At 42.3% G+C, this 23,283-nt stretch overlaps 1 protein-coding gene across 1 annotated transcript; it reads left to right on the top strand.

Moving 5' to 3' along the window:
* Nucleotides 1-1,216: 1,216 nt before the first annotated feature.
* Nucleotides 1,217-22,263, top strand: LOC115231393 (presequence protease, mitochondrial). The gene is made up of 15 exons (XM_029801429.2): nucleotides 1,217-1,465; nucleotides 2,590-2,728; nucleotides 2,865-2,981; nucleotides 3,973-4,105; nucleotides 5,791-5,911; nucleotides 6,945-7,021; nucleotides 7,769-7,934; nucleotides 10,658-10,758; nucleotides 12,950-13,058; nucleotides 15,338-15,450; nucleotides 17,077-17,130; nucleotides 18,747-18,815; nucleotides 19,864-19,978; nucleotides 20,809-20,942; nucleotides 22,112-22,263. Exons 1-15 carry the CDS (start codon nucleotides 1,217-1,219, stop codon nucleotides 22,212-22,214), a joined length of 1,800 nt encoding a protein of 599 aa, XP_029657289.2. The 3' UTR covers nucleotides 22,215-22,263.
* The last annotated feature ends 1,020 nt before the right edge of the window (nucleotides 22,264-23,283 follow it).

Below are 23,283 nucleotides of genomic sequence, written 5' to 3'. Positions count from 1 at the left end.
AAGCGATGTGGGGGGACAAACACAAACATACAACATATACACACATACATATATTATATATATATATATAAATATCACATATATTATATATCCTATTATATATATATACAAAATGGCTGACGGTGTAATGAGAGACACAAATAAGAAAAAGAAAACGAAGGACTACTGATGCGGTCACAGGAGTGTGACGAAAGAACTCTGGCCGAAATATAACAATATATATATATATACACATATTGGCCTGCTTGCTTAGCCAGCGGGGTGGTGTCATTTGAAGGCTAAAACAATGTGAAGCGCATTGTGACCAGCGATATGTAGCAACATCTGATAGCCTGGTCGGTCACTGTGATATACATATATATGACGGGTTTCTTTCAGTTTCCGTCTACCAAATCCACTCACAAGGCTCTGGTCGGCCCGAGGCTATAGTAGAAGACACTTGCCCAAGGTTCCATGCAGTGGGACTGAACCTGGAACCATCTGGTTGGTAAGCAAGCTACTTACCACACAGCCACTCCTACACCTATATTACTGTATATTAAAATTACAATATTCTAGGGCAGTTGTAACTGTCTCTCCTAAAAGAATAAATAAACTTTAGGCTAATTAAAATATGTTTGTGATATCATTTAACTTCAAAAGGCAAATTTCAAGTAACTCAGAATAGGTAAAGGTAAGCTTGCCAAAGTTTAATTCAGTTTCAATATGTAGATTAAGATAGTTTGGTATTGGATATTCATCACGTATAGTTTTCCTTGTCAACTGAATCACTGTCATAAGTGGACAGCAGAAATAAATTGACGAAATCCTTTCACTTTTATAAACAGATTACAAAGAAAATGAAGGCAAAAAGCACTCGTTTCTCACAATGAAAAATCTTTTCCTAGTAGCCGGAATTTCGTGATATAATGTATGTTTATTAAGCACAACAGCCTGCAGTGCATGCCGCTGGGCATTAAAAGCCAATCGCACAAACCTTAGAGGGGTTCTGGGCCCCCTTGAATCGATAAAAAATCACTCTTTTTGCCATAGCAACCACTTCTTTATAGCTTGCGAATTTTAACTGTCACAGGTCTCATCCTCACCACTCATTTAGCATCCCTGCCAATTTTCAGCTTGATCCTAGCCTTGGTTTGGCCACCATTCACCGTCAAAGCAAAATGTCCATACAATTTTCGTCCAAGGACTGTTTTATAGATATAGATTAGAATAATCTATGACGGTTAGAACCGTCTCTCTTAAAAACGTCTCAAAACTTCCAGAATGTTCCTCGTATCTTCTCCACTTCACTTCCTTGTATTTTCATGTTTGTCTTTTGTTTTTTTGCCAGGGTGTTTCTTGTCTGTGGAATCATGATGGTAACCCTGTCGATGGCATCAGCATCAATAACAGACTGCAGGAATTCACCAAAGAACTGAAAGCCAACCCCAAATATTTGCAGGACAAAGTCAAACAGTATTTCAAAGTAAGTCCCTTTAGGGGGTTTTGATTTGGTAACTTAGGGTGCGGTTTGAGCTCTCAACCCTTATAATATGTCCTTAGTCTGTCATTAACCTCAGTTTGTTACACACATGTCACTATATGTTATTAATCTCATTAATTCATTAGTCTGATGGTTGTTCCTTTCCTGTCTTCCATGGAAAAACTTGCTTGACCAATGGAAATATTACATTGCTTGGAAGGAGATGAGGGTTGGTGACAGGAAAGGCATCCAGCTGTAGAAAATCTGTATCAATAAACTTGGAAAACCATCAGCATCATCGTTTAACGTCCGCTTTCCATGCTGGCATGGGTTGGACGATTTGACTGAGGGCTAAAAGAATAATTATAAATTATGGAGATGTACTTGCATAGCAAGTGACCTGATCTGAGATTGTGTGCTGGAACGAAAACAATTGCAGTGTTGAAGGTGTTTATAAGCCAGGCTCCAATCTGATCTGGTAGAGTTTCTACAGCTTGATGCCCTTCCTAACACCAGCCACTCCGAGAGTGTAGTGGGTGCTTTTTCGTGCCATTGGCATGAGGGCCAGTCAGGTGGTACTGGCAACAGCCACGCTTGAAATGGTGCTTTTTATGTGCCACCTGCACAGGAATTGGTCCAGCGGCACTGGCAACAACCTCGCTCAAATGTTTTTACACATGCCAGTAAGGCAGCACTGGTAACGATCACGCTCAAATGGTGCTTTTTACGTGCCACCATCATGGAAGCCAGACAGCTGCTCTGGCAGTGATCCCACTTGGATAGAGCTGTTAGCACTCCACTGGTACGGGTGCCAGTCATCGAATTTGGTTCAATTTCGATTTCACTTGCCCCAACAGGTCTTCGCAAACAGAGTTTGAAGGAAAGGTATGCATAAGTGGGCTGGCTACATCCCTGGTAAAGGCCACGGGTTATGGTCTCACTTGTCCTGCTGGAAGTAAATGTTGAACGATAATGTTGATAATGCTGAAAATACTGATAATGTTGATAATACTGATAATGATGATAACATTGATAATGCTGATAATACTGATAATGTTGATTATGTTGATAATACTGATAATGTTGATGAGAGTGATGATTTACCGTTTCTATCCATGTTCCGTTAGGACAATCCACACAAGCTGACTTTGGTGATGCGACCTGATGAGGATTACGACAAGAAACTTCAGGAAGAGGAGAACACACGTCTCTCTGCGATTAGATCGACATTGAGCGAGGAAGACAAGATGCAGCTACATAAAAGGGGTAGGTGTCATACAGGGACCCTATAAATAAGGGGTTCTTTCAGGAGGAGGAGGAGGAATATTTGACCTGTTTGAATACTAAAGGATTAAATTGCTTTTACTTTACATTGTTTTTTTGTTTGTTACCGATTCCTTAGGTCTGGAGTTGCTGGAGAAACAGATGTGTACTGAGGATCTCTCTTGTCTTCCAACAATTCATGTCGCAGATATCGAGCGTGACATAGTCAGGGTACCAACAACAATTCACCATGCATGTAAGTACCAGGGTACCATATTCTTGATTAGGGTTATACGCAAGATGCATTCCAAAATGTTTGAGACTTTTTCAGAAGAGATATTTATTGATTTCATAGAAGTACAGAACTGTAATCTCCTTCAAAGTCGTAACCCCTTCTCTCATTTTATGAGTGGTTGTTAAATAGTTCCTGGTTTTGGGTAAAAGAAAATACAAGAGGACCAGTTAATTATGATTTTATTCAACACGAGCAGACCCCCCCCCCCGTCCAATGGACAGTGCTGAGTTGTCAAACATTTAAACCAAATTTTCCCAAAACAACATGTCCGACCGTCCCATAGGCCTCCCCTTTGAGAAACACTGATTTAACCTAAATTTGAGACACCAGCAAAAGAAGAAATAAAGATAGACTTCTTTTCTATTCCAAAGAAAAACGATTTTATTCACACAAATATGCAACCGAAGAGTTTAAAGTACCAGTAATGATAAGGCTGTTGACTGGGGGAACACAAACATGGTTTAAATAGTAAGCTTGGCAGGAGAGAAACGTGCCTTTAAGCAGTACAAAAACAACAAAAAATGGAAGGTGCAGTTATGTACAGGTTGACGGAAGAAAAGCAGGACAAAAATGGCTTTATCGATCGCATTCTCACCTGGAATCAATTTTTGTAATTTTTTCAAGACTTATACACGCCCTGATACCGTCGGTATTTACATATCAAATTTGTGCGCAATCGGATGGAGGATGCCTGAGATCCTAGAAGACACACAGAGACAGACAGAATGGATTTTATATAAGAGATATTCCCCTCTCAGATTCACACACTTATTGGAGCAGTCATTCAGTTTTTCTAAACCCTGTAAAAGAACTCAGAAGGTGGGGCCTCCAACCAGGCCCTTTTCTCGATACCTTTAAAACCAGAAATTTTTCAGCGGCCCCTCATATCTTGTTTCATTGTTTCTTATTTGTGTCCCTAAATTGACTTAATGCTAATTTCTTCATTAAACAGCCAGTGGTGTCCCTATTTACTGCTGTGCGCAACCAACTAACGAGATCACCTACCTGAACCTCCTAGCCGACACCTCACATCTACCTGACGACCTGAAACCATATCTACCTCTGTTCACTGATATCCTTACAAAGTGAGTTTCCATTTTGTTCCTTTTCTTTTCTTTTCCGTTTCCCCTTTTATGCTGGTGACCATGCTGGAGCACCTTCTTCAAGTGTGTTAGTCAGCTGTATAACATCATCATCATCATCATCATTTAGTGTCCGCTTTCCATGCTAGCATGGGTTGGACAGTTCGACTGGGGTCTGGGAAGCCAGGAGGCTGCACCAGGCTCCAGTCTGTTCTGGCAGTGTTTCTACAGCTGGATGCCCTTCCTAACGCCAACAACTCCGTGAGTGTAGTGGGTGCTTCTTACGTGCCAGGGGAGTCTGGCATTGGCCACGATCGGTTGGTGCTTTTAACGTGCCACCGGCACAGAAGCCAGTCGAGGTGGCGCTGGCATCGGCCACGTTCAGATGGTGCTTTTTACGTGCCAGACGAGGCTGGCAAACAGCCACGGTCAGCTGGTGCTTTTTACGTGACAACGGCACGGAGGCCAGGCAAGGCTGGCAAACGGTCACGATTGGATGGTGCTTTTTACGTGCCACCGGCACAGAGGCCCATCGGGGCGGCGCTGGCAACGGCCACGTTCAGATGCAATCTGCTGTTTATTTTCATCAGCATCATCATCATCATCATCATCATGATTGGGAAGTGAGTTTCTTGCTACACAACCACACTTGTTTCAATCATTAGACTGTGGCCATACTGGGGCACTGACCTGGAGAATCTTAATTGAATGGAGCAACCCCAGTACTTGTTTTTTTTTTTGTCTTTTTGTAAAGCATGGTATTTATTCTATCAGTTTCTTTTGCTGAATCGCTAAGTTATTGTGATGTGAAAACACCAACACCGGTTGTCAAGTGGTGGTGGTGGTGGAGGATGAACACAAATACAAAGACACACGCTTGCATATACACTCGACAGGCTTCTTTCAGTTTCCTATTTCTTTATTGCCCACAAGGGGCTACACACAGAGGGGACAATCAAAGACAGACAAATGGATTAAGTCGACTATATTGACCCCAGTGCGTAACTGGTACTTAATTTATTGACCCCGAAAGGATGAAAGGCAAAGTCGACCTCGGCGGAATTTGAACTCAGAACGTAATGGCAGACGAAATACCCATTTCTTTACTACCCACAAGGGGCTAAACACAGAGGGGACAAACAAGGCCAGGCAAATGGATTAAGTCGATTACATCGACCCCAGTGCGTAACTGGTACTTAATTTATTCACCCCAAAAGGATGAAAGGCTAAGTCGACCTTGGCCGAATTTGAACTCAGAACGTAACAGCAGATGAAATACCGCTAAGGTTTTCGCCTGGCGTGCTAACGTTTCTGCCAGCTCGCCGCCTTAGAAAAATTGTGAAAGTCAGAAGATAGCTTGGAAATATTTATTTCTTTATTGCCCACAGGGGGCTAAACATAGAGGGGACAAACAAGGACCGACAAGGTGATTAAGTCCATTACATCAACCTATGTGATTAACTGGTACTTATTTAATCGACCCCGAAAGGATGAAAGCTAACCAGCTTTGCTCACAAGGCTTTGGTCAGCATGAGACAATAGTAGAATACACTTGCCCAAGGTGCCACACAGTGGGACAGAACCCAAAACCATGTGGTCGGGAAGCAAGCTTCTTACCACACAGTCCTGCTTGCTCCTATATTCTGATGTATTTATTTATTAACATAAGATCTATCTTTTCTGTTTAGGATGGGTGCTGGTATTTGGAATTACAAGGAATTATCACAACTGATCGATCTTTACACCGGAGGTCTTGGATGTTCCATATTCATGAGTAACCATCATACGGAATCAAATTCTTACGAACAGGTGAGTCCCTTATTTTGCAAACCCAAATCTTTATGTTACCTTCACATCTCTCACACCTCTGCCCTATTTTTTATTGTGTTGCTTAGGCTTGTGACCCTAACTCAAATGACATCATCATCATCATCATAATCATCATCATCGTTTAACATCCGCTTTCCATGCTAGCATGGGTTGGACGATTTGACTGAGGGCTGGCAAACCAGATGGCTTCACCAGGCTCCAATCTTGATCTGGCAGAGTTTCTACAGCTGGATGCCCTTCCTAATGCCAACCACTCCGAGAGTGAAGTGGGTGCTTTTACGTGCCACCAGCATGGGGGCCAGTCAGGCGGTACTGGCAACGACCTCACTCGAATCTTTTACACATGCCACCGGCACAGGTGCCAGTAAGGTGACGCTAGTAATGATCACGCTCGAATGGTGTCTTTTACGTGCCACTGGCACAGAAGCCAGTTAGCTGCTCTGGCAATGATCACGCTCGGATGGTGCTCTTGGCACCCTACTAGCACAGGGCTCGAGTGCCAGTAAGGCGACACTGGTAACGATCACGCTCGAATGGTGCTCTTATTACCCTACTAGCATGGGCTGGGCCCATCTTTGGTGTAAAAATGTGACACCTTGGGTAAGTGCTTTCTGCTATAGCGCTTAGGTCAACCAAAGCCTTGTGATTGGTTTTGCTAAGTGAAAACTGTAAGAAGCCCATCATCTTGTTTACTTTTCACTTGTTCCAGTCATGAGACTGCGACCATGCTGGGGCACCATCTTGAAGAATTTTTGGTCAAATGAATTGACCCCAGTGGGGGTGGCGGGTTTGCTTGTATATATATATATATGACAAACTTCTTTTAGTTTGTGCCTACCAAATCCACTGGCCCAGGGCTATATTAGAAGCCAATTGCCCCATGGTGCCATGCAGTGGGGCTGAACTTGGAACCATATGTTTAGGAAGTAGACTTTGCAAACACACAACCATTCCTAATATGAAGAAATAATCCTTCAACCTTTTCTCTATTTTTCCCCCCCTTTTCTTTTAGTGTATAAGATTGAGTTCTCACAGCCTTGAAAGAAATTTTGACAAAACGCTAGATCTCTGGCAGAATGTTATTTCCAGGTAAGTGTACAAAACCCTTAGAACAACATATTGGCATCATAAAACTCTAGGCTGTCTTGGACAGACTGATATTAAAAGAATTAAGCCTTTTCGTTACCATATTTCTGTAGAAATTCAGTTTTTGTTTTGATTAGTTTTGAAAATAATAATGGATTTAGGAAACTATCTTTGTCATTATTAATCTGGAGTGAACATCATCATCATCATTTAACGTCTGCTTTCCATGCTGGCATGGGTTGGATGATTTGATTGAGGTCTGGCGAACCAGATGACTGCACTAGACTCTAATCTTGATCTGGGCAGAGTTTCTACAGCTGGATGCCCTTCTTAACGCCAACCGCTCAGAGAGTGCAGTGGGTGCTTTTTATGTGCCACCAGCACGAGGGCCAGTCTGGTGGTACTGGCAATGGCCACGCTTGAAATGGTGTTTTTTATGTGCCACCTGCACAGGAGGCAGTCCAGCGACTGACTGAACCCCATGCCGGTGGCACATAAAAAGCACCCACTCTCAGAGTGGTTGGCGTTAGGAAGGGCATCCAGTTTTAGAAACTCTGCCAGATCAAGATTGGAGTCTGGTGCAGCCATCCGGGTTCGCCAGCCCTCAGTCAAACCGTCCAACCCATGCTAGCATGGAAAGCGGACGTTGAACGATGATGATGATGATGATGATGATTTTAAAAACATGAAATATTTTTCATAGAACCAGGAACAGTCTCAAATAGTTTCTCCTTCTCCATCTTCCTCTAGACCAAATTTCTCTGATAAGGACCGACTCAAGACCCTGATTCGAATGATTGCCTCTGACATGGCTTCCAGTCTCCCCAGCAGTGGTCACATGTACGCCATGGGCCAGGCGTCCTCAACTCTTTCTCCTTCGGCCCAGTGGAAGGAACTTTTCTCTGGAGTAACTCAGGTAAGTCACTCAGTCCACATACCTGTTTCACCTGCTTAGCTAAATTAGTTGTTAGTCCTGGGTATGACTTTTAACGGCATCGGTTTGTGGGACCCTGGTTTTGAAGAGCGAGGGTAGAATCACCTCTAAACCACTGTTGTTCCTAAGTCTACCTCGACTAGGTGTAGTAGCATCTTTTAGGGTCCCAGCTAAAGGGTAATTAGCAAATTAAGTACCAATGAAACTCTGGGGCCAATGTAATCAACTAGTCCCCTTCTTCACAATTTCAGGCCTTGTGCCCCTAGTAGAAAGGATTATTATTATTATTATTGTTATTATTATTATTATTCTGTTTGACTTTTGCTTTATATTTGTACAAGTTGGGTCCAAGTCTCACTCAGAGACCTCAAGAGACAACAAGTTGGAAGTTCATGTTGGTGTTATGCCTAGGGTGCCATATATTTGGTTTTGTACTTAGTGTTGTACTAGTGAATGTCCAAAAAACCATACGAAAATTATGTTTGTTTTGAAACTTGAGATTACATAGAAAGTATTTTGCGAAGGATATGGACAGTTCCCATGAGCACTATCTTTTGAATTTCTGCCATTTTGGGGTTTCCTGGTATCTGAGTTAGGTAGCAATCAGCCCCTTTTGCTATCATTCCCAGGGCACCTATGACAACAGGTATTGTTTTAGTCTTCAGCTTCCACATTCTGCTAATTTCTATTTCCAGATCTTTATATTTGCTCAGTTTTTGGTAGGTCTTGACAGATACGTTTATATCGATTGGGACAGTCATATCAATGAGGAGGCATGATTTTTTGTTTTTTTTTCATCATCGTCATCATCATCATCATCATTATTATTAGGTGGCAAGCTGGCAGAATCATTAGCATGCTGGGTGAAATGCTTAGCAGGAAGAAACAATGAGCACACAAACCCTCAATGCTTTGTGAGTGCCTTGGGAAGGGAAAAGGCTGGCAGAATCACCCTTGACAGTAAATCAAGGAGTTGATCCCCCTCATGATGTCTGGCATCCCCTTTTGATGCCCTTCCAACAACACCAGGGTGGGTGGAGCCCTTCAGCCCCATTAAGCAGCTCACCTAGATCGTCACTCCAATGTAAAACCTGCAGCTTGTTGGTCAGTGCAGCTGTCTTAGCCCGTTGACCCACAATGGTTTGACCTCCAAATCCAAGGAGCAGGATTGAACTGCATGGACTGATTCTTACGGGCAGGAAGAATATTTGCCCCATGTGTGCCAGAGCTTATTCTTCATGGATTGTTTTATATAGTCGCTAGTGAAGGCCTGTAGCCGGGTGGTTAGGATATTTGGCTTATGATGATAACATCAGCAGTTCAATTCCTGGCCATGCACTGTGTTCTTGAGCAAGACACTTTATTTCATGTTGCTCCAGTTCACTCAGCTGGCAAGAGTGATTATTTATTTATGCACCCTTTTCAAGCCTAGCCAGGCTGATGGGCCCAGTTTCCCGGTTTCTGTGGCATATCTGTGCCCCCCCCCCCCCCCAGCTGGGCGGGACGCCAGTCCATTGCAGCGTTACTCAAGAAACAGGAAGAGACAGAGTGAGAGAAAGTTGAGGCGAAAGAGTACAACAGGGGTTGCCACCACCCCCTGCTGGCGCTTTAGGTGTTTTCACTCAATAAACACACACAACACCCGGTCTGGGAATCGAAACTGCGATCCTCCGACCGCGAGTCCGCTGCCCTAATCACTGGGCCATTACGCCTCCACCATGAGTGAGCAGCACCTGTATTTCAAAGGGCCAGTCTTGTCAAATTTTGTGTCATAATAAATCTCTGATCTGGCAGAGTTTCTACAGCTGGATGCCCTTCCTAACACCAACCACCCCGAGAGTGTAGTGAGTGCTTTTACGTGCCACTGGCACGAGAGGTAGTCAGGCGGTACTGGCAACAGCCATGCTCAAATGGTGCTTTTTATGTGCCACCTGCACTGGAGCCAGTCCAGTGGCACTGGCAACAACCTCGCTCGAATGTTTTTTCACGTGCCACCAGCACAAGTGCCAGTAAGGCGACGCAGGAAACGATCGCGCTCGAATGGTGTTTTTAACGTGCCGTCGGCATGGAGGCCAGCTTGTTGCTCTGGCCACGATCTCGCTCATATGGTACACTTGCCCACGATCTCACTCGTAGTGAATAAATAAGAATTATATTTGATAGAGTAGTCTGTATGCTAAAGGGTTAAGGACTAAAATTCCTGATTTTTAGCCATGTCACTCAAACCCTGGTCAAGTTCCTAGGATGGCAGGTAGATTGCTTTGCAGTATTTGTTCTGTGCCTGTATGCACCGTTATCATCGTCATTGTTTTAATGTCCCCTTGTCCATGCTCACTTGGGTTTGGAACGGATTTTGTAGGGGCTGATATTCTGTAGCCAGAGGCCCTTCCCATTACCACCACCATAATGCCACCACAAATGTGATTAAATATGAGTGGCAAAGAAAGGACAAATCTAGCTGATTGATTGACTGAATAATTAATCAAATTAATGATTTGTTAATTGGTTAAATGATTAATTAGTTGATTGCTAATAATAAAGGAAGTGAAATAGAACCAGTGTGTGTGTTCATTATTAGCATAATGACCCACCCAAGAAAAATATGAATGTTTTTCTAGTTTTTTCTTTGTTTACGTTCTCTCATTTGCTTTTCTTTTTTGTTTTTGTTTTTACTAATTGTACTCCTTTGCTGTACTTTAATACAGGTGAACATGATGAAGACACTGGCTGAGCTTGACGATGTTGATGAGGTTGTGGCTAAGCTGGAGCAAATAGCTGGCCATGTCTTAAACTTCAAAAATGTTCGGTAATTATTATTTGTTTTTTCATCTGAATCTATTGAAAGGACATCTTTTACATTTCTTGTCTTTAGAATCCATCTGCTAATTACAGGTGTCTCTCTCTCCCTCACTCTCTCTCTCTCTTTCTACCTCTCTCTCTCTCTATCTCTCCCTCTCTCTTTCTCTCTCATTCTCCCTCTCTCTCTATATCTATCTCTCCCTCTCATCATCATCCTTTCAAACCTCAATGACAACGGTTGCCAGATAACCATCACCTGGTGCCCTAGCCATTGCGGATCCCCGGCAACGACTTGGCAGACGAGAAGGCCAAAGCCGGCGGCACGGAAGGAGACCAGTCAACAGCCCACCACCACCACTACGACGCAGTGAAAGCAGCGACCCACCGGGCACTTAAACCACCTCCCTTCAAACACGAAAGAGTCAAGAGGATCTACGGCGACCATGGAGAGAAAGTGAGCAGAACCGCTGATTCATCTCTAGCCAGGCAGCAGCAGGTAACACTCAGCCGACTTAGAAGTGGTCATCACCCGGACCTCAAGTACTGGCTCTACAAGATCAACCAAGCCATAGACAGAACCTGAGTTCAAATTCCACCGAGGTCGACTTTGCCTTTCATCCTTGCGGGGTTGATTAAATAAGTACCAGTTACGCACTGGAGTCGATATAATCGACTTAATCCGCTTGTCTGTCCTTGTTTGTCCCCTCTATGTCTAGCCCCTTGTGGGTAGTAAAGAAATAAGAAAGTGTGGAGTGGGAGAGGAGACGGCGGAGCGTGTCATCTACGACTGTCCACGGATCCATCGCCTGCCGCAAATGCCAACCCCCACCAGACGCTCTGGCTAATGACCCTCTCCTTGTCCTTCGGATCTGGGAAAAGTGGACTTCCGCTCCCGACCTGCCAGACGTCTCCCAACCCACAGAATGGATGCAGTGAAATCACCTTTACCCGTCAACAATCATCATCATCATTATCTTTTAACATTTATGTTCCATGCTGGCATGGATTGGATAGTTTGACCACTGACCTGATGTGTCCAAGGACTGTATCATGTCCCAATGTCTACTTTGGTATGGTTACTATAGCTGAAACAAATAATAGATAAAACACACACACAAACTCTTTCATCTCTTCTGGTGGTCTTCTGTCCATATTCTCTTTCATGCTCACCTTCTTGTTCTTGTACCTTGTTCTTGTACCTTGAGAGTTTGCTCTTGCACCCCCATCACTACCTTTCCTTTTATCTCCTTCAGCTCTACAGCAAAACACCTGTACTAGGATGTATGAAAAATGGTTAATGTTTCCTTCAAACTTTGCTTTTTTTTCATTCATTCAAACCCCAAAGAATTCCTCTCAACACATGGCTATGAAGCTCCCCAACTACTTCTGCTCATCATCAATGATACTCATATTGTCAGCCACTAAGGGACATGCTCAACTGGTTATGGTCATGCAACTGACGAGTATAGCTGTTGTATTGAGCAGAATATTTGTTATAACGATATTTCTGCTTTAGCAACTCAGAGCTGAATCTGGGAAATGTAATGGGAAATTAGTCAGTTTCAAAACATTCACGTCCAAATCAGAAAAGCAAAGTTTGAATGGAATAGTCGTTATTTCCTTTGATTTCTAGATAGAAGTAAATAGGAAATAACATTCATTGACTAAAGACAATTAATAAATCTGTGGTATTGAGCAGAATATTGTTATAACGATATTTCTGCTTTAGCAACTCAGAGCTGAATCTGGGAAATGTAATGGGAAATTAGTCAGTTTCAAAACATTCACGTCCAAATCAGAAAAGCAAAGTTTGAATGGAATAGTCGTTATTTCCTTTGATTTCTAGATAGAAGTAAATAGGAAATAACATTCATTGACTAAAGACAATTAATAAATCTGTGGTATTGAGCAGAATATTTGTTATAACGATATTTCTGCTTCAGCAACTCAGCACTGAATCTGTGGGAAATGTAATGGAAAATAGGTCAGTTTCAAAACATTGATGTCCAGGTCAGAAAAGTAAAGTTTGAAGGGAACAGTTGTGATTTTCTTTGATTTTTTTGACAGAAGCAAATAGGAAATAACGCTTTCTGACCAAAGACAACAAAAAAATAAGAATAAAAATGGTTTTACATAGTTTAATGTTTGAGTATCTAAAAGCCTTAATTTTGGAGTTATTTTCTTATTCTTACTTGCAGTGTTTCTGTGAATGCCACTGAAGAAGCAATGGAATCCACTGTCCACAAACTAGACACATTCTTGCAGCCTTTGTCGCAGGAATTCTCTACAGAAAGAGTTCTTGTCAATGTAAGTATATCGGTCTCTTCCCCCCTCTATTTTTTACCCTCTCTTTCTTTCCCTCCTCTTCCCACTCCCCCCACTCTTCCCTTTCCTCCTTTTCTCATCCCCCTCTCCCATCTGCCATCTACTCCTCTCTCCCTTCTCTTTCCTCTCCCCATCCACTCTCACACCTACCCTACAATGCCATTCTGATAATAAACTATCAAACCATTGAATTCTTGACCCTCCAAGATAATCCATGGTTAATCCAAAACAATATGAATTAATAAGCATTACATTTGAGAGAGTAATTTATTTGCCAAAGGGCATCTATATATATGTTTATATATATATATATATATATATAAACATATATATATATATAGATATATATACATATATATATTATATACATATATTCTCTTATATGTAAGTATACATATATATATATATATATATATATATTATATATATATATATATATATATATACACATATATATACATACATACTTATAATTAGGGTTCAGCAAAGATTTGCTTTACCACATACCGAAGTTTAGAAATAGCAGCCAAAAAACCTTTGCTATTTCTTCTACTTTAAAAAGGGACTCCCAGAAAAATAGCTAAGATTTTTTGGCTGCTATTTCTAAACTTCGGTATGTGGCGAAGCAAATCTTTGCTGAACCCTAATTATAAAGTATTACTTAAGCTTACCATGAAATGGTCCTTTTTCATGCCGAATTCTACTTGGTGAAATTACTGATTACTTCTTAATTAATTAATTTTACCCTTTGTTATTATATACGAGGGATGTTCAATAAGTAATGTCTCTGACCCACTTGCAGTTGTTCGATCTAGCTGAAATTTTGCATGTGCAATTATTTATATCTCTATAGATTAAGTGACAAATTACAGCTCTGAGCTAATTGTGGTTTCTGATTTACAGGTGTTTGAACTAAGTCAAGTGTGAAATGGAGCCTGTTGAGTGTCGAGCAGTGATCTGGTTTTTGTATTTGAACGGGAGACTTTTGATGAAATGAAAGTAACTTATGGTGATGATGCCCCATCATATGACCTTGTAAAACGCTGGCATCGTGAATTCAAACATGGTCGGAACTCTGTGGAAACAGCTCCCAGATCTGGTCACCCCCTTCTGCCATTGATGAGGCATCTGTCCATCAAGTTTAGGCTGCCATTTTGGAAGATCGATGCATAACTATTCACCAAATAGCCCATGAGGTCAAGATTAGTACCGGGTCTGTGGAAACTATCATTCATGACCATTTGCATATGCAAAAGGTGTCTGCCAGATGGATTCCCAGGTTGCTCATACCTTTCCAGAAGCAAGAATGCGTTGAGTGCTCGAGGATGAATTTGGAGATGTGCCAAGAAGATGAGTCAAGATTTTTCAAAAGACTGATTACACAGGATGAAACCTGGGTCCATCACGATGATTCAGAGACCAAAGCCCAGTCAATGCAGTGGATGCACCGTGACTCACCTCCTCTAAAGAAGGCAAAGGTGCAGCCCTCCGCTGGCAAGGTCATGCTCACAGTCTTCTGGGACCAGGACGGAGTAGTGATGACAGATTTCCTGGCAAAGGGTACCACAATTACAGGAGCCTATTATGCTTCACTTTTGAGGAAATTAAGAGAAGCTATCAAAATCAAGAGGTGGGGCTAGCTCAGCAAAGGCATCCTCCTCCTGCAGGACAACGCTCCGGTCCACAACTCGTGTGTCGCCAGATCAGAAGCACAGGCGTGCTGCTATTAACTCCTCCCCTATCCCCCTACTCTCCTGACCTTGCACCCTCTGATTTTCACCTCTTCCCAGCCATGAAGTTGTTTTTGAAAGGAAAGCGTTTCCCAGATGATGCAGCCTTGATTTCTAAAGTCACGTTGTGGTTGGCGGACCAAGCTGGGGTCTTCTACAAAAACGGTCTCCAGCGCTGCATCAAACGATGGAAGAAATGGGTAACTCTGGGTGGTTCCTATGTAGAAAAAGACTAATAACTGTGCCAAGTTTCGTTGCTCTACTTCTATGGGAAGTGAGTCAGGGGCATTACTTATTGAACGCCCCTCGTACATACATATATATACATATACATATACACACACACACACACACACACACACACACACACACACATATATATATATATACATATATATATATATATATATAATATATATATATATATATACATATATATATACACCAGTAAATATGGTTGGTAAGTACCCTGACTATCTCCGTGTTGGTTCCAAGATCTTCCTAATGTCTTCATTCTTTTGTTTCTTGCAGGATTCCAAATTCCAACCTCACTCAAAACAGACCCACATCGAGTTACCGTTCACGGTGAATTACGTCTCCATGTCGGTGCCAAGTGTTCGGTACACACATCCTGACAGTTCAAGGTAGGCAGGGCTGGAGGAGGGGAGGGGAACAGAAGATTACCATGGGGGGGGGGTCATCTGCTACCACTGCTTCTCCAGCATTCTTTGTCGCTTCTTTCTTTCTTCTCTTTCTTCTTTCCTTACATTCCTCTTTCCTTACTTCCCTCTTTTCTTTCCTTCCTTCATTCTCTTTGCATTCTTTGTCCCCTGCTCTGTCCGTATTCTTTCTTTTTTTCTTTCCTTCTTCCTTCCATTTTATTTTCCTTCTTCATCTTTTCTCTCTTTTTCTATCTTGTGTATATTCGTCTGCTTCAATCTTCTTCTCTTCTTTCTATCCTTTCTTTCCTTCTTTTTCTTCACTTCCATCATTTCCTCTTTCCTTCTACACTTCAGTCAACATCTTTAATCTCCAGCTGCTTTCTCATTTCAAACAGTTAAACCAATGATTGAACCCATAGAAATCTATAAGGATTCTATTATTCACAAATACATGAAGCAAAAATAAATTTAATTTCTTAGCTCAAATCATTTTCTTTAATCAAAGTACTTTCTCAGCTCAAATCCTTTTCTCTGCTCAAATTCTTTTCTCAGCTCAAATCCTTTTCTCTGCTCAAATTCTTTTCTCAGCTCAAATCATTTTCTTTACTCAAAGTACTTTCTCAGCTCAAATCCTTTTCTCTGCTCAAATTCTTTTCTCAGCTCAAATCCTTTTCTCTGCTCAAATTCTTTTCTCAGCTCAAATCCTTTTCTCTGCTCAAATTCTTTTCTCAGCTCAAATCCTTTTCTCTGCTCAAATTCTTTTCTCAGCTCAAATCCTTTTCTCTGCTCAAATTCTGTTCTCAGCTCAAATCCTTTTCTCTGCTCAAATCCTTTTCTCAGCTCAAATCATTTTCTTTACTCAAAGTACTTTCTCAGCTCAAATCCTTTTCTCTGCTCAAATTCTTTTCTCAGCTCAAATCCTTTTCTCTGCTCAAATCCTTTTCTCTGCTCAAATTCTTTTCTCAGCTCAAATCCTTTTCTCTGCTCAAATCCTTTTCTCAGCTCAAATCCTTTTCTCAGCTCAAATCCTTTTCTCTGCTCAAATCCTTTTCTCTGCTCAAATTCTTTTCTCAGCTCAAATCCTTTTCTCTGCTCAAATCCTTTTCTCAGCTCAAATCATTTTCTTTACTCAAAGTACTTTCTCAGCTCAAATCCTTTTCTCTGCTCAAATTCTTTTCTCAGCTCAAATCCTTTTCTCTGCTCAAATTCTTTTCTCAGCCCAAATCCTTTTCTCTGCTCAAAGTACTTTCTCAGCTCAAATCCTTTTCTGAACTCAAATCATTTTCTTTATTCAAAACACTTTCTCAGCTCAGATCACTTTCTCATCTGAAACTATTATCTCATCTCAAATCAATTTCTTTACTCAAGACACTTTCTCAGCTAAAATTATTTTCTCAGCTCAAACCATTTTCTCAGATAACCTCACTTTCAGCTTGAAAAGCTCTCTTAAGCTCAAAACACCTTTTTTAGATTAGGTCACATTCTCAGTTTAAGTGGCTTTTATAAAAATATTGAAGAGAGCTTAAAAATTGTAAAATATATAATTAAAATATGTGTTTTTCATATGTATCTTTTCAACAATATTTTTTTTATTTTCTTTATTTATAGATTAACGATCCTTGCCAAAATCCTCTCATCCAAATTTTTGCACAGAGAAATCAGGTTTGTAAAATATTTCATTTTGCATGTGTGTGTGTGTGTATATATATGTATGTATGTATATATATATATATATATATATATATATAATATATATATATATATAATATATATATATATATATATATATAGGCGCAGGAGTGGCTGTGTGGTAAGTAGCTTGCTAACCAACCACATGGTTCCAGGTTCAGTCCCACTGCGTGGCATCTTGGGCAAGTGTCTTCTGCTATAGCCCCAGGCCGACCAATGCCTTGTGAGTGGATTTGGTAGACGGAAACTGAAAGAAGCCCGTCGTATATATGTATATATATATATATGTGTATGTGTGTGTCTTTGTGTGTCTGTGTTTGTCCCCCTAGCATTGCTTGACAACAGATGCTGGTGTGTTTACGTCCCCGTTACTTAGCGGTTCGGCAAAAGAGACCAATGAATAAGTACTGAGCTTACAAAGAACAAGTCCTGGGGTCGATTTGCTCGACTAAAGGCAGTGCTCCAGCATGGCCGCAGTCAAATGACTGAAATGAGTAAAAGAGAGTAAAAGAGTAAAGTGTATATATATGTATGTATGTATGCATGTATATATATATATATGGAGGCGCATGGCTTAGTGCATCATTATCGTAAGGTTGTGGTTTCGATTCCTGGACCGGGCAACGCGTTGTGTTCTGGAGCAAAACACTTCATTTTCACATTGCTGCAGTCCACTCAGCTGGCAAAAATGAGTAACCCTGCGATGGACTGGCACCCCGTCCAGCTGGGGAACATATACGCCATAGAAACTGGGAAACCGGGCCCATGAGCCTGGCTAGGCTTTAAAAGGGCGCATTTATTATTTTATATATATATATATATATATATATATATATATATATATATATGTGTGTGTGTGCGTATGTGGTGTATGTATATCATCATCATTTAACGTCCGCTTTCCATGCTAGCATGGGTTGGACGGTTCAACTGGGGTCTGGGGAGCCCGAAAGCTGCACCAGTCCAGTCAGATCTGGCAGTGTTTCTACAGCTGGATGCCCTTCCTAATGCCAACCACTCCGAGAGTGTAGTGGGTGATTTTATGTGCCACTGACACAGGTGCCAGACGAGGCTGGCAAACGGCCACGCTCGGATGGTGTTTTTTATGTGCCACCGACACAGGTGCCAGACGAGGCTGGCAGACGGCCACGCTCGGATGGTGTTTTTATGTGCCACCGACACAGGTGCCAGATGAGGCTGGCAAACGGCCACGATCGGATGGTGTTTGTTACGTGCCCACAGCACGGAGGCCAGTCGATGCGGTACTGGCTACGGCCACGTTCGGATGGTTTTCTTGTGTGCCACGTGCCACCGGCACTGGTACCACAAAGATACAAATTCCATTGATGTTCATCTATTTTGATTTGTTTTGATTTGATTTGATCACTTGTCTCAACAGGTCTTCACAAGTGTCACAAGAAGGAAGGTATGCACAGGTGGACTGACTACGTCCCAGGTAAGGGCGATGGGTTATGGCCTGACTAGTCTTGCCGGGTCTTCGGATGGTGTTTTTATGTGCCACCGACACAGGTGCTATATATATATATATATATATGTATATACATTTGCTGTTTTGATTTCTTTTGTAGAGAGAAAGGTGGAGCCTATGGAAGTGGCGCCTTAAGCGGTGACAACACTTTCAACTTCTTTTCATATCGGTGAGTTTTTATTCTATGTAATCAACATCATCACCATCATCATCATATTCATCATCATCATCATCATCACCATGATCATCATCATCAACATCATCACCATCATCATCATCTTTATCATCATCATCATCATCACCACTGCCATCAACATTAAGCATCATAATCATCATCACTATCACCATCACCACCTCCATCATCATCTTTATCATCATCATCATCATCACTGCTACTACTACTACTATCGTTACCATTTTACCATTGTTGCCATCGCTACCAGTTTCCACCCCTACCGTCTTACCCCCACCACCAATAACCATTACCACCAACTCCACCATCATGAACGGCCCCTCCGCCCTCCCATTATTGGCACGTCATCGATTATGAAGACAAATGTACCCCTTGATTTCATGGAACGGCCTGCTCGTGAAATTAACATGCAAGTGGCTGAGTACTCCACAGACGCGTGGACCCTTGATGTAGTTCTCAGGGAGATTCAGCATGATATAGTAGGCTGGCCCCTTTTAATTACAGGTACAACTCATGGATGGGAGCAACGTGAAATAAAGTGTCTTGCTCAAGGACACAGCATACGACTACTGGGAATTGAACTCATGACCTTACAACTGCGCCTTCACTATGACACCACTATCTGTACTACCGCCACCACCACCACCACCACCACCACTGCTGCCATCACCACCATCATCCCCCTACTGTTACTGTCATTATCCGCCATCCAAAATTACTTTCTCTTATTTGTCCCTCTCATATCCCCCCACCTCTCCTCCTCCCCCTCATCTCCCTCCTCCTCCGCCTCTCCTCTCCCTCTGCCTCCACCTCTCGTCCTCTTCTCCCTCTTTCTCCACCTCTCCTCTCCCTCCTCCTCCACCTCTCCTCTCCCTCCTCCTCCACCTCTCCTCCGCCTCCTCCTCCGCCTCCTCCTCCTCTCCTCCTCCCTCCCTCCTTCCTTCCTTCATACCCACCCACCCACTTACCTGCCTACCGAAAAGTCCCCACCCCTAATATAATATGTTCTCTTTTTCTGTTTCAGCGACCCAAACTCCTTACAAACGTTGGACGTATTTGACCGGGCCATAGAGTGGGCCGTGAGCGGTCAGTTTACAGACGAACATGTTAACGAAGCCAAAATTTCTTGCTTTCAACAGGTCAGTAATGCCTTGTGGTTGCTATAATTGTTGTTGCCCTTGTTCTTATAGCTGCTGCTGCTGTTTAGCCCCAGGTCAGTTGTGAGTGAGACAGATTGAAATATTGTTAAATGTAGAGCCATGGGTGCGTGGTTAAGTACCAGTTTCGCATTGGTGTCAATGTAATCGACTTAATCTCTTTGTCTGTCCTTGTTTGTCCCCTCTATGCTTAGCCCCTTGTGGGCAGTAAAGAAATAGATATCCCTCCCCTTGTTCATCATCATCATCATTTAACATCCGTTTTCCATGCTAGTATGGGTTTGACAGTTTGACCAAGGTCTGGGAAGCCAGGAGGCTGCATCAGGCCCAGTCTGATCTGGCAGTGTTTCTACAGCTGGATGCCCTTCCTAACGCCAACCACTCTGTGAGTGTAGTGGGTACTTTTTATGTGCCACCAGCACAGGGGCCTGAGGAGGCTGGCAAACGGCCATGATCAGTTGGTGCTTTTTACATGCTACTGGCATGGAAGCCAGTCAGGGCGGGGCTGGCATCGTCCACGTTCGGATGGTGCTTTTTACATGCCACTGGCACGGGGATCGCAACTGCAATTTCCATTTGATATTTATTTTGATGTTGATGTACTTGACTCCATAGGTCTCCTCAAGCTCAGCAGGTCGTCCTGCGATCTGCTGTGCTTACATTGGATCGTAGGGCGACCTTCTGTTTGGCCATACAAAACAAATTATTGGAATATGGTCATTTTTTATTTGAACAACCTGTCCTACCCATCTACACTGAATTCTCAGTAATAATAATAATAATAGCAACGTTCTTCTTTGTTCTGTTTGCAGATTGATAAACCAGTTCCACCCAGTTCCAAAGGACTCGCGTATTACCTTCATGATTTAACCGATGCATTACGACAGGCAAACAGAGACCGAATATTTGCAACCACCAAAGAAGATTTAGTTCAGGTCGCTAATGAGTGAGTACATGTTTCATACATTTTACACCTGTAATCTCACCTGTCGTTGCTACTTGTTTGTTTGTTGAGCGAAGCAGTCTTTGTCCCGTGTCTGTAGTGGGAGAAGTCCGAAATGTGGTCCTTTGCTATTCGTAAGACCCGCAGAAGAGAAAGCAGGTCAACCCCGGACACCGAGAGCATCGACGGATGGATGAATGCGCATCCAGGCTCAGCGGTTGCGTAGGAAGTCGGGGACAAGAAACAGGAAGAAAGAGTGAGAGAAAGTTGGAGCGAAAGAGTACAACAGGGGTCGACACCACCCCCTGCTGGAGCCTTGTGGCACTTTAGGTGTTTTTGCTCAATAAACACACACAACGCCCGGTCTGGGAATCGAAACCGCGATCCGCCGACCATGAGTCCGCTGCCCTAACCACTGGGCCATTGCGCCCTAAATAAAATATAAATCTGTGTGTGTGTGTGTGTGTGTTTACCTGAAGGGTATGCCCTGGCACTTGTGACCATCTCTCTTCTCTTTCACTTGACTATCCCATTTATATTTCTGCCCCCATCCCTTGGGATTATGCCACCCCCTCTCTCTCCTGCTCCCTCTCACACTCCTGCTTAAGGGGCTTTGACCAAAATATTTTTGTTGTATTTTTTTTCTGTTTCAGAAATAGAAATTGCTACTCCTTTATTTAATTATCAATTTGTTCTTTTTTCTTTTCTTTTAATTCTTTTAATTTGTTTCTCTCATTTGACTGTGGCCATGCTGGAGCACCGCCTTTAGTCGAGCAAATCGACCCCAGGAGTTATTCTTTGAAAGCCTAGTACTTATTCTACCGGTCTCACTTGCTGAACTGCTAAGTTACAGAGACGTAAACACACCAGCATCGGTTGTCAAGTGATGTTGGTGGAGACAAACATATACACACAAACATATACACACACATAATATACATATGACAGGCTTCTTTCAGTTTCCATCTACCAAATCCACTCACAAGGCTTTGGTCGGCCCGAGGCTATAGTAGAAGACACTTGCTCAAGGGGCCACGCGGTGGGACTGAACCCGGAACCATGTGGTTGGTAAGCAAGCTACCTACCACACAGCCACTTCTGCACTTATTTGTTAAATTTTGTTAAATATGTTAAATATTTTTCTTTTCTTTTGTGTTTTTTTTGCATAACAGATATCTACACCGTTCTGCTGCTAAACCTACTGGCATAGCACTTCTGGGCCCACACTTACCATCTCTGGCAGAAGATTCAACCTGGAACATACTGAAAAGTTAAGTTTGTGTATAGAAAAAGAAATAAATAAAATATATCATTGTTATTTTCATTATTAATTTTATTATCATTATTATTATTATTATTATTGAGTGAGAGAGCAGTTCATGCCATCAAAGTGACACTGGGGTACAAATATGCACAGCCCAATATACCCATCATGACTACCCGTCTGATAAGGGTACACCAGGCACATGCATCACAACCATATGTGCACGACATGGTGATCTCATATTAAGATAAACAGCACATGACCTTGCAGGTGGGGCCCAGTTAGAATTTTCTTCAGGTTGAGTAGCCCATCCTGCTCAAAAGGTCCCTGAATTAGGGTTGTTTAAGGATGCTGAACGAAACACCCATGTTTCCAGAGGTAAATTATTCAAACCCCAAAGTGTCCCTCTCAACACACGGCTATGATGCTCCCCCACTACTTCTGCTCATGATCAGAGATGCACATATCGTCAGCCACTAAGGGACATGCTCAACTGGTTAAGGTCAAACAACTGACAAGCAAATCTGTGGTATTGAGCAGAATATTTGCTGTAGCCCATCTTTTATACCAAGACAAAACAATGTACATGATAACACTTCCAATCAGTTAAGATCAGAAGCCATGAGAGCCACTGCCTGGTACTGCATCAGGACATTTATTATTATTATTATTATTATTATTATTATTATTATCATTATTATTGTGGCATGTAGGAGGCACCATTGGAGCATGATCGTTACCAGTATCACCTTACTGGCACCTATGCCGTTGGCATGTGTAAAAAATTCGAGCCAGGTCATTGCCAGTACCGCCTGACTGGCCCCCGTGCAGGTGGCATGTAAAATGCACCCACTACACTCTCGGAGTGGTTGGCGTTAGGAAGGGCATCCAGCTGTAGAAACACTGCCAGATCAGACTGGAGTCTGGTGCAGCCATCTGGTTTGCCAGTCCTCAGTCAAATCGCCCAACCCATGCCAGCATGGAAAGCAGACGTTAAACGATGATGATGATGATGATGATTATTATTATTATTATTATTATTCCTTAATCCATTAGCATCTGAATTACTCTGTCAAATGT

The sequence above is a fragment of the Octopus sinensis genome, unplaced genomic scaffold (assembly GCF_006345805.1).
Source record: "Octopus sinensis unplaced genomic scaffold, ASM634580v1 Contig18402, whole genome shotgun sequence".
NCBI classification, from domain to species: domain Eukaryota; kingdom Metazoa; phylum Mollusca; class Cephalopoda; order Octopoda; family Octopodidae; genus Octopus; species Octopus sinensis.
This window is presented reverse-complemented; position numbering and strand designations above follow the sequence as displayed.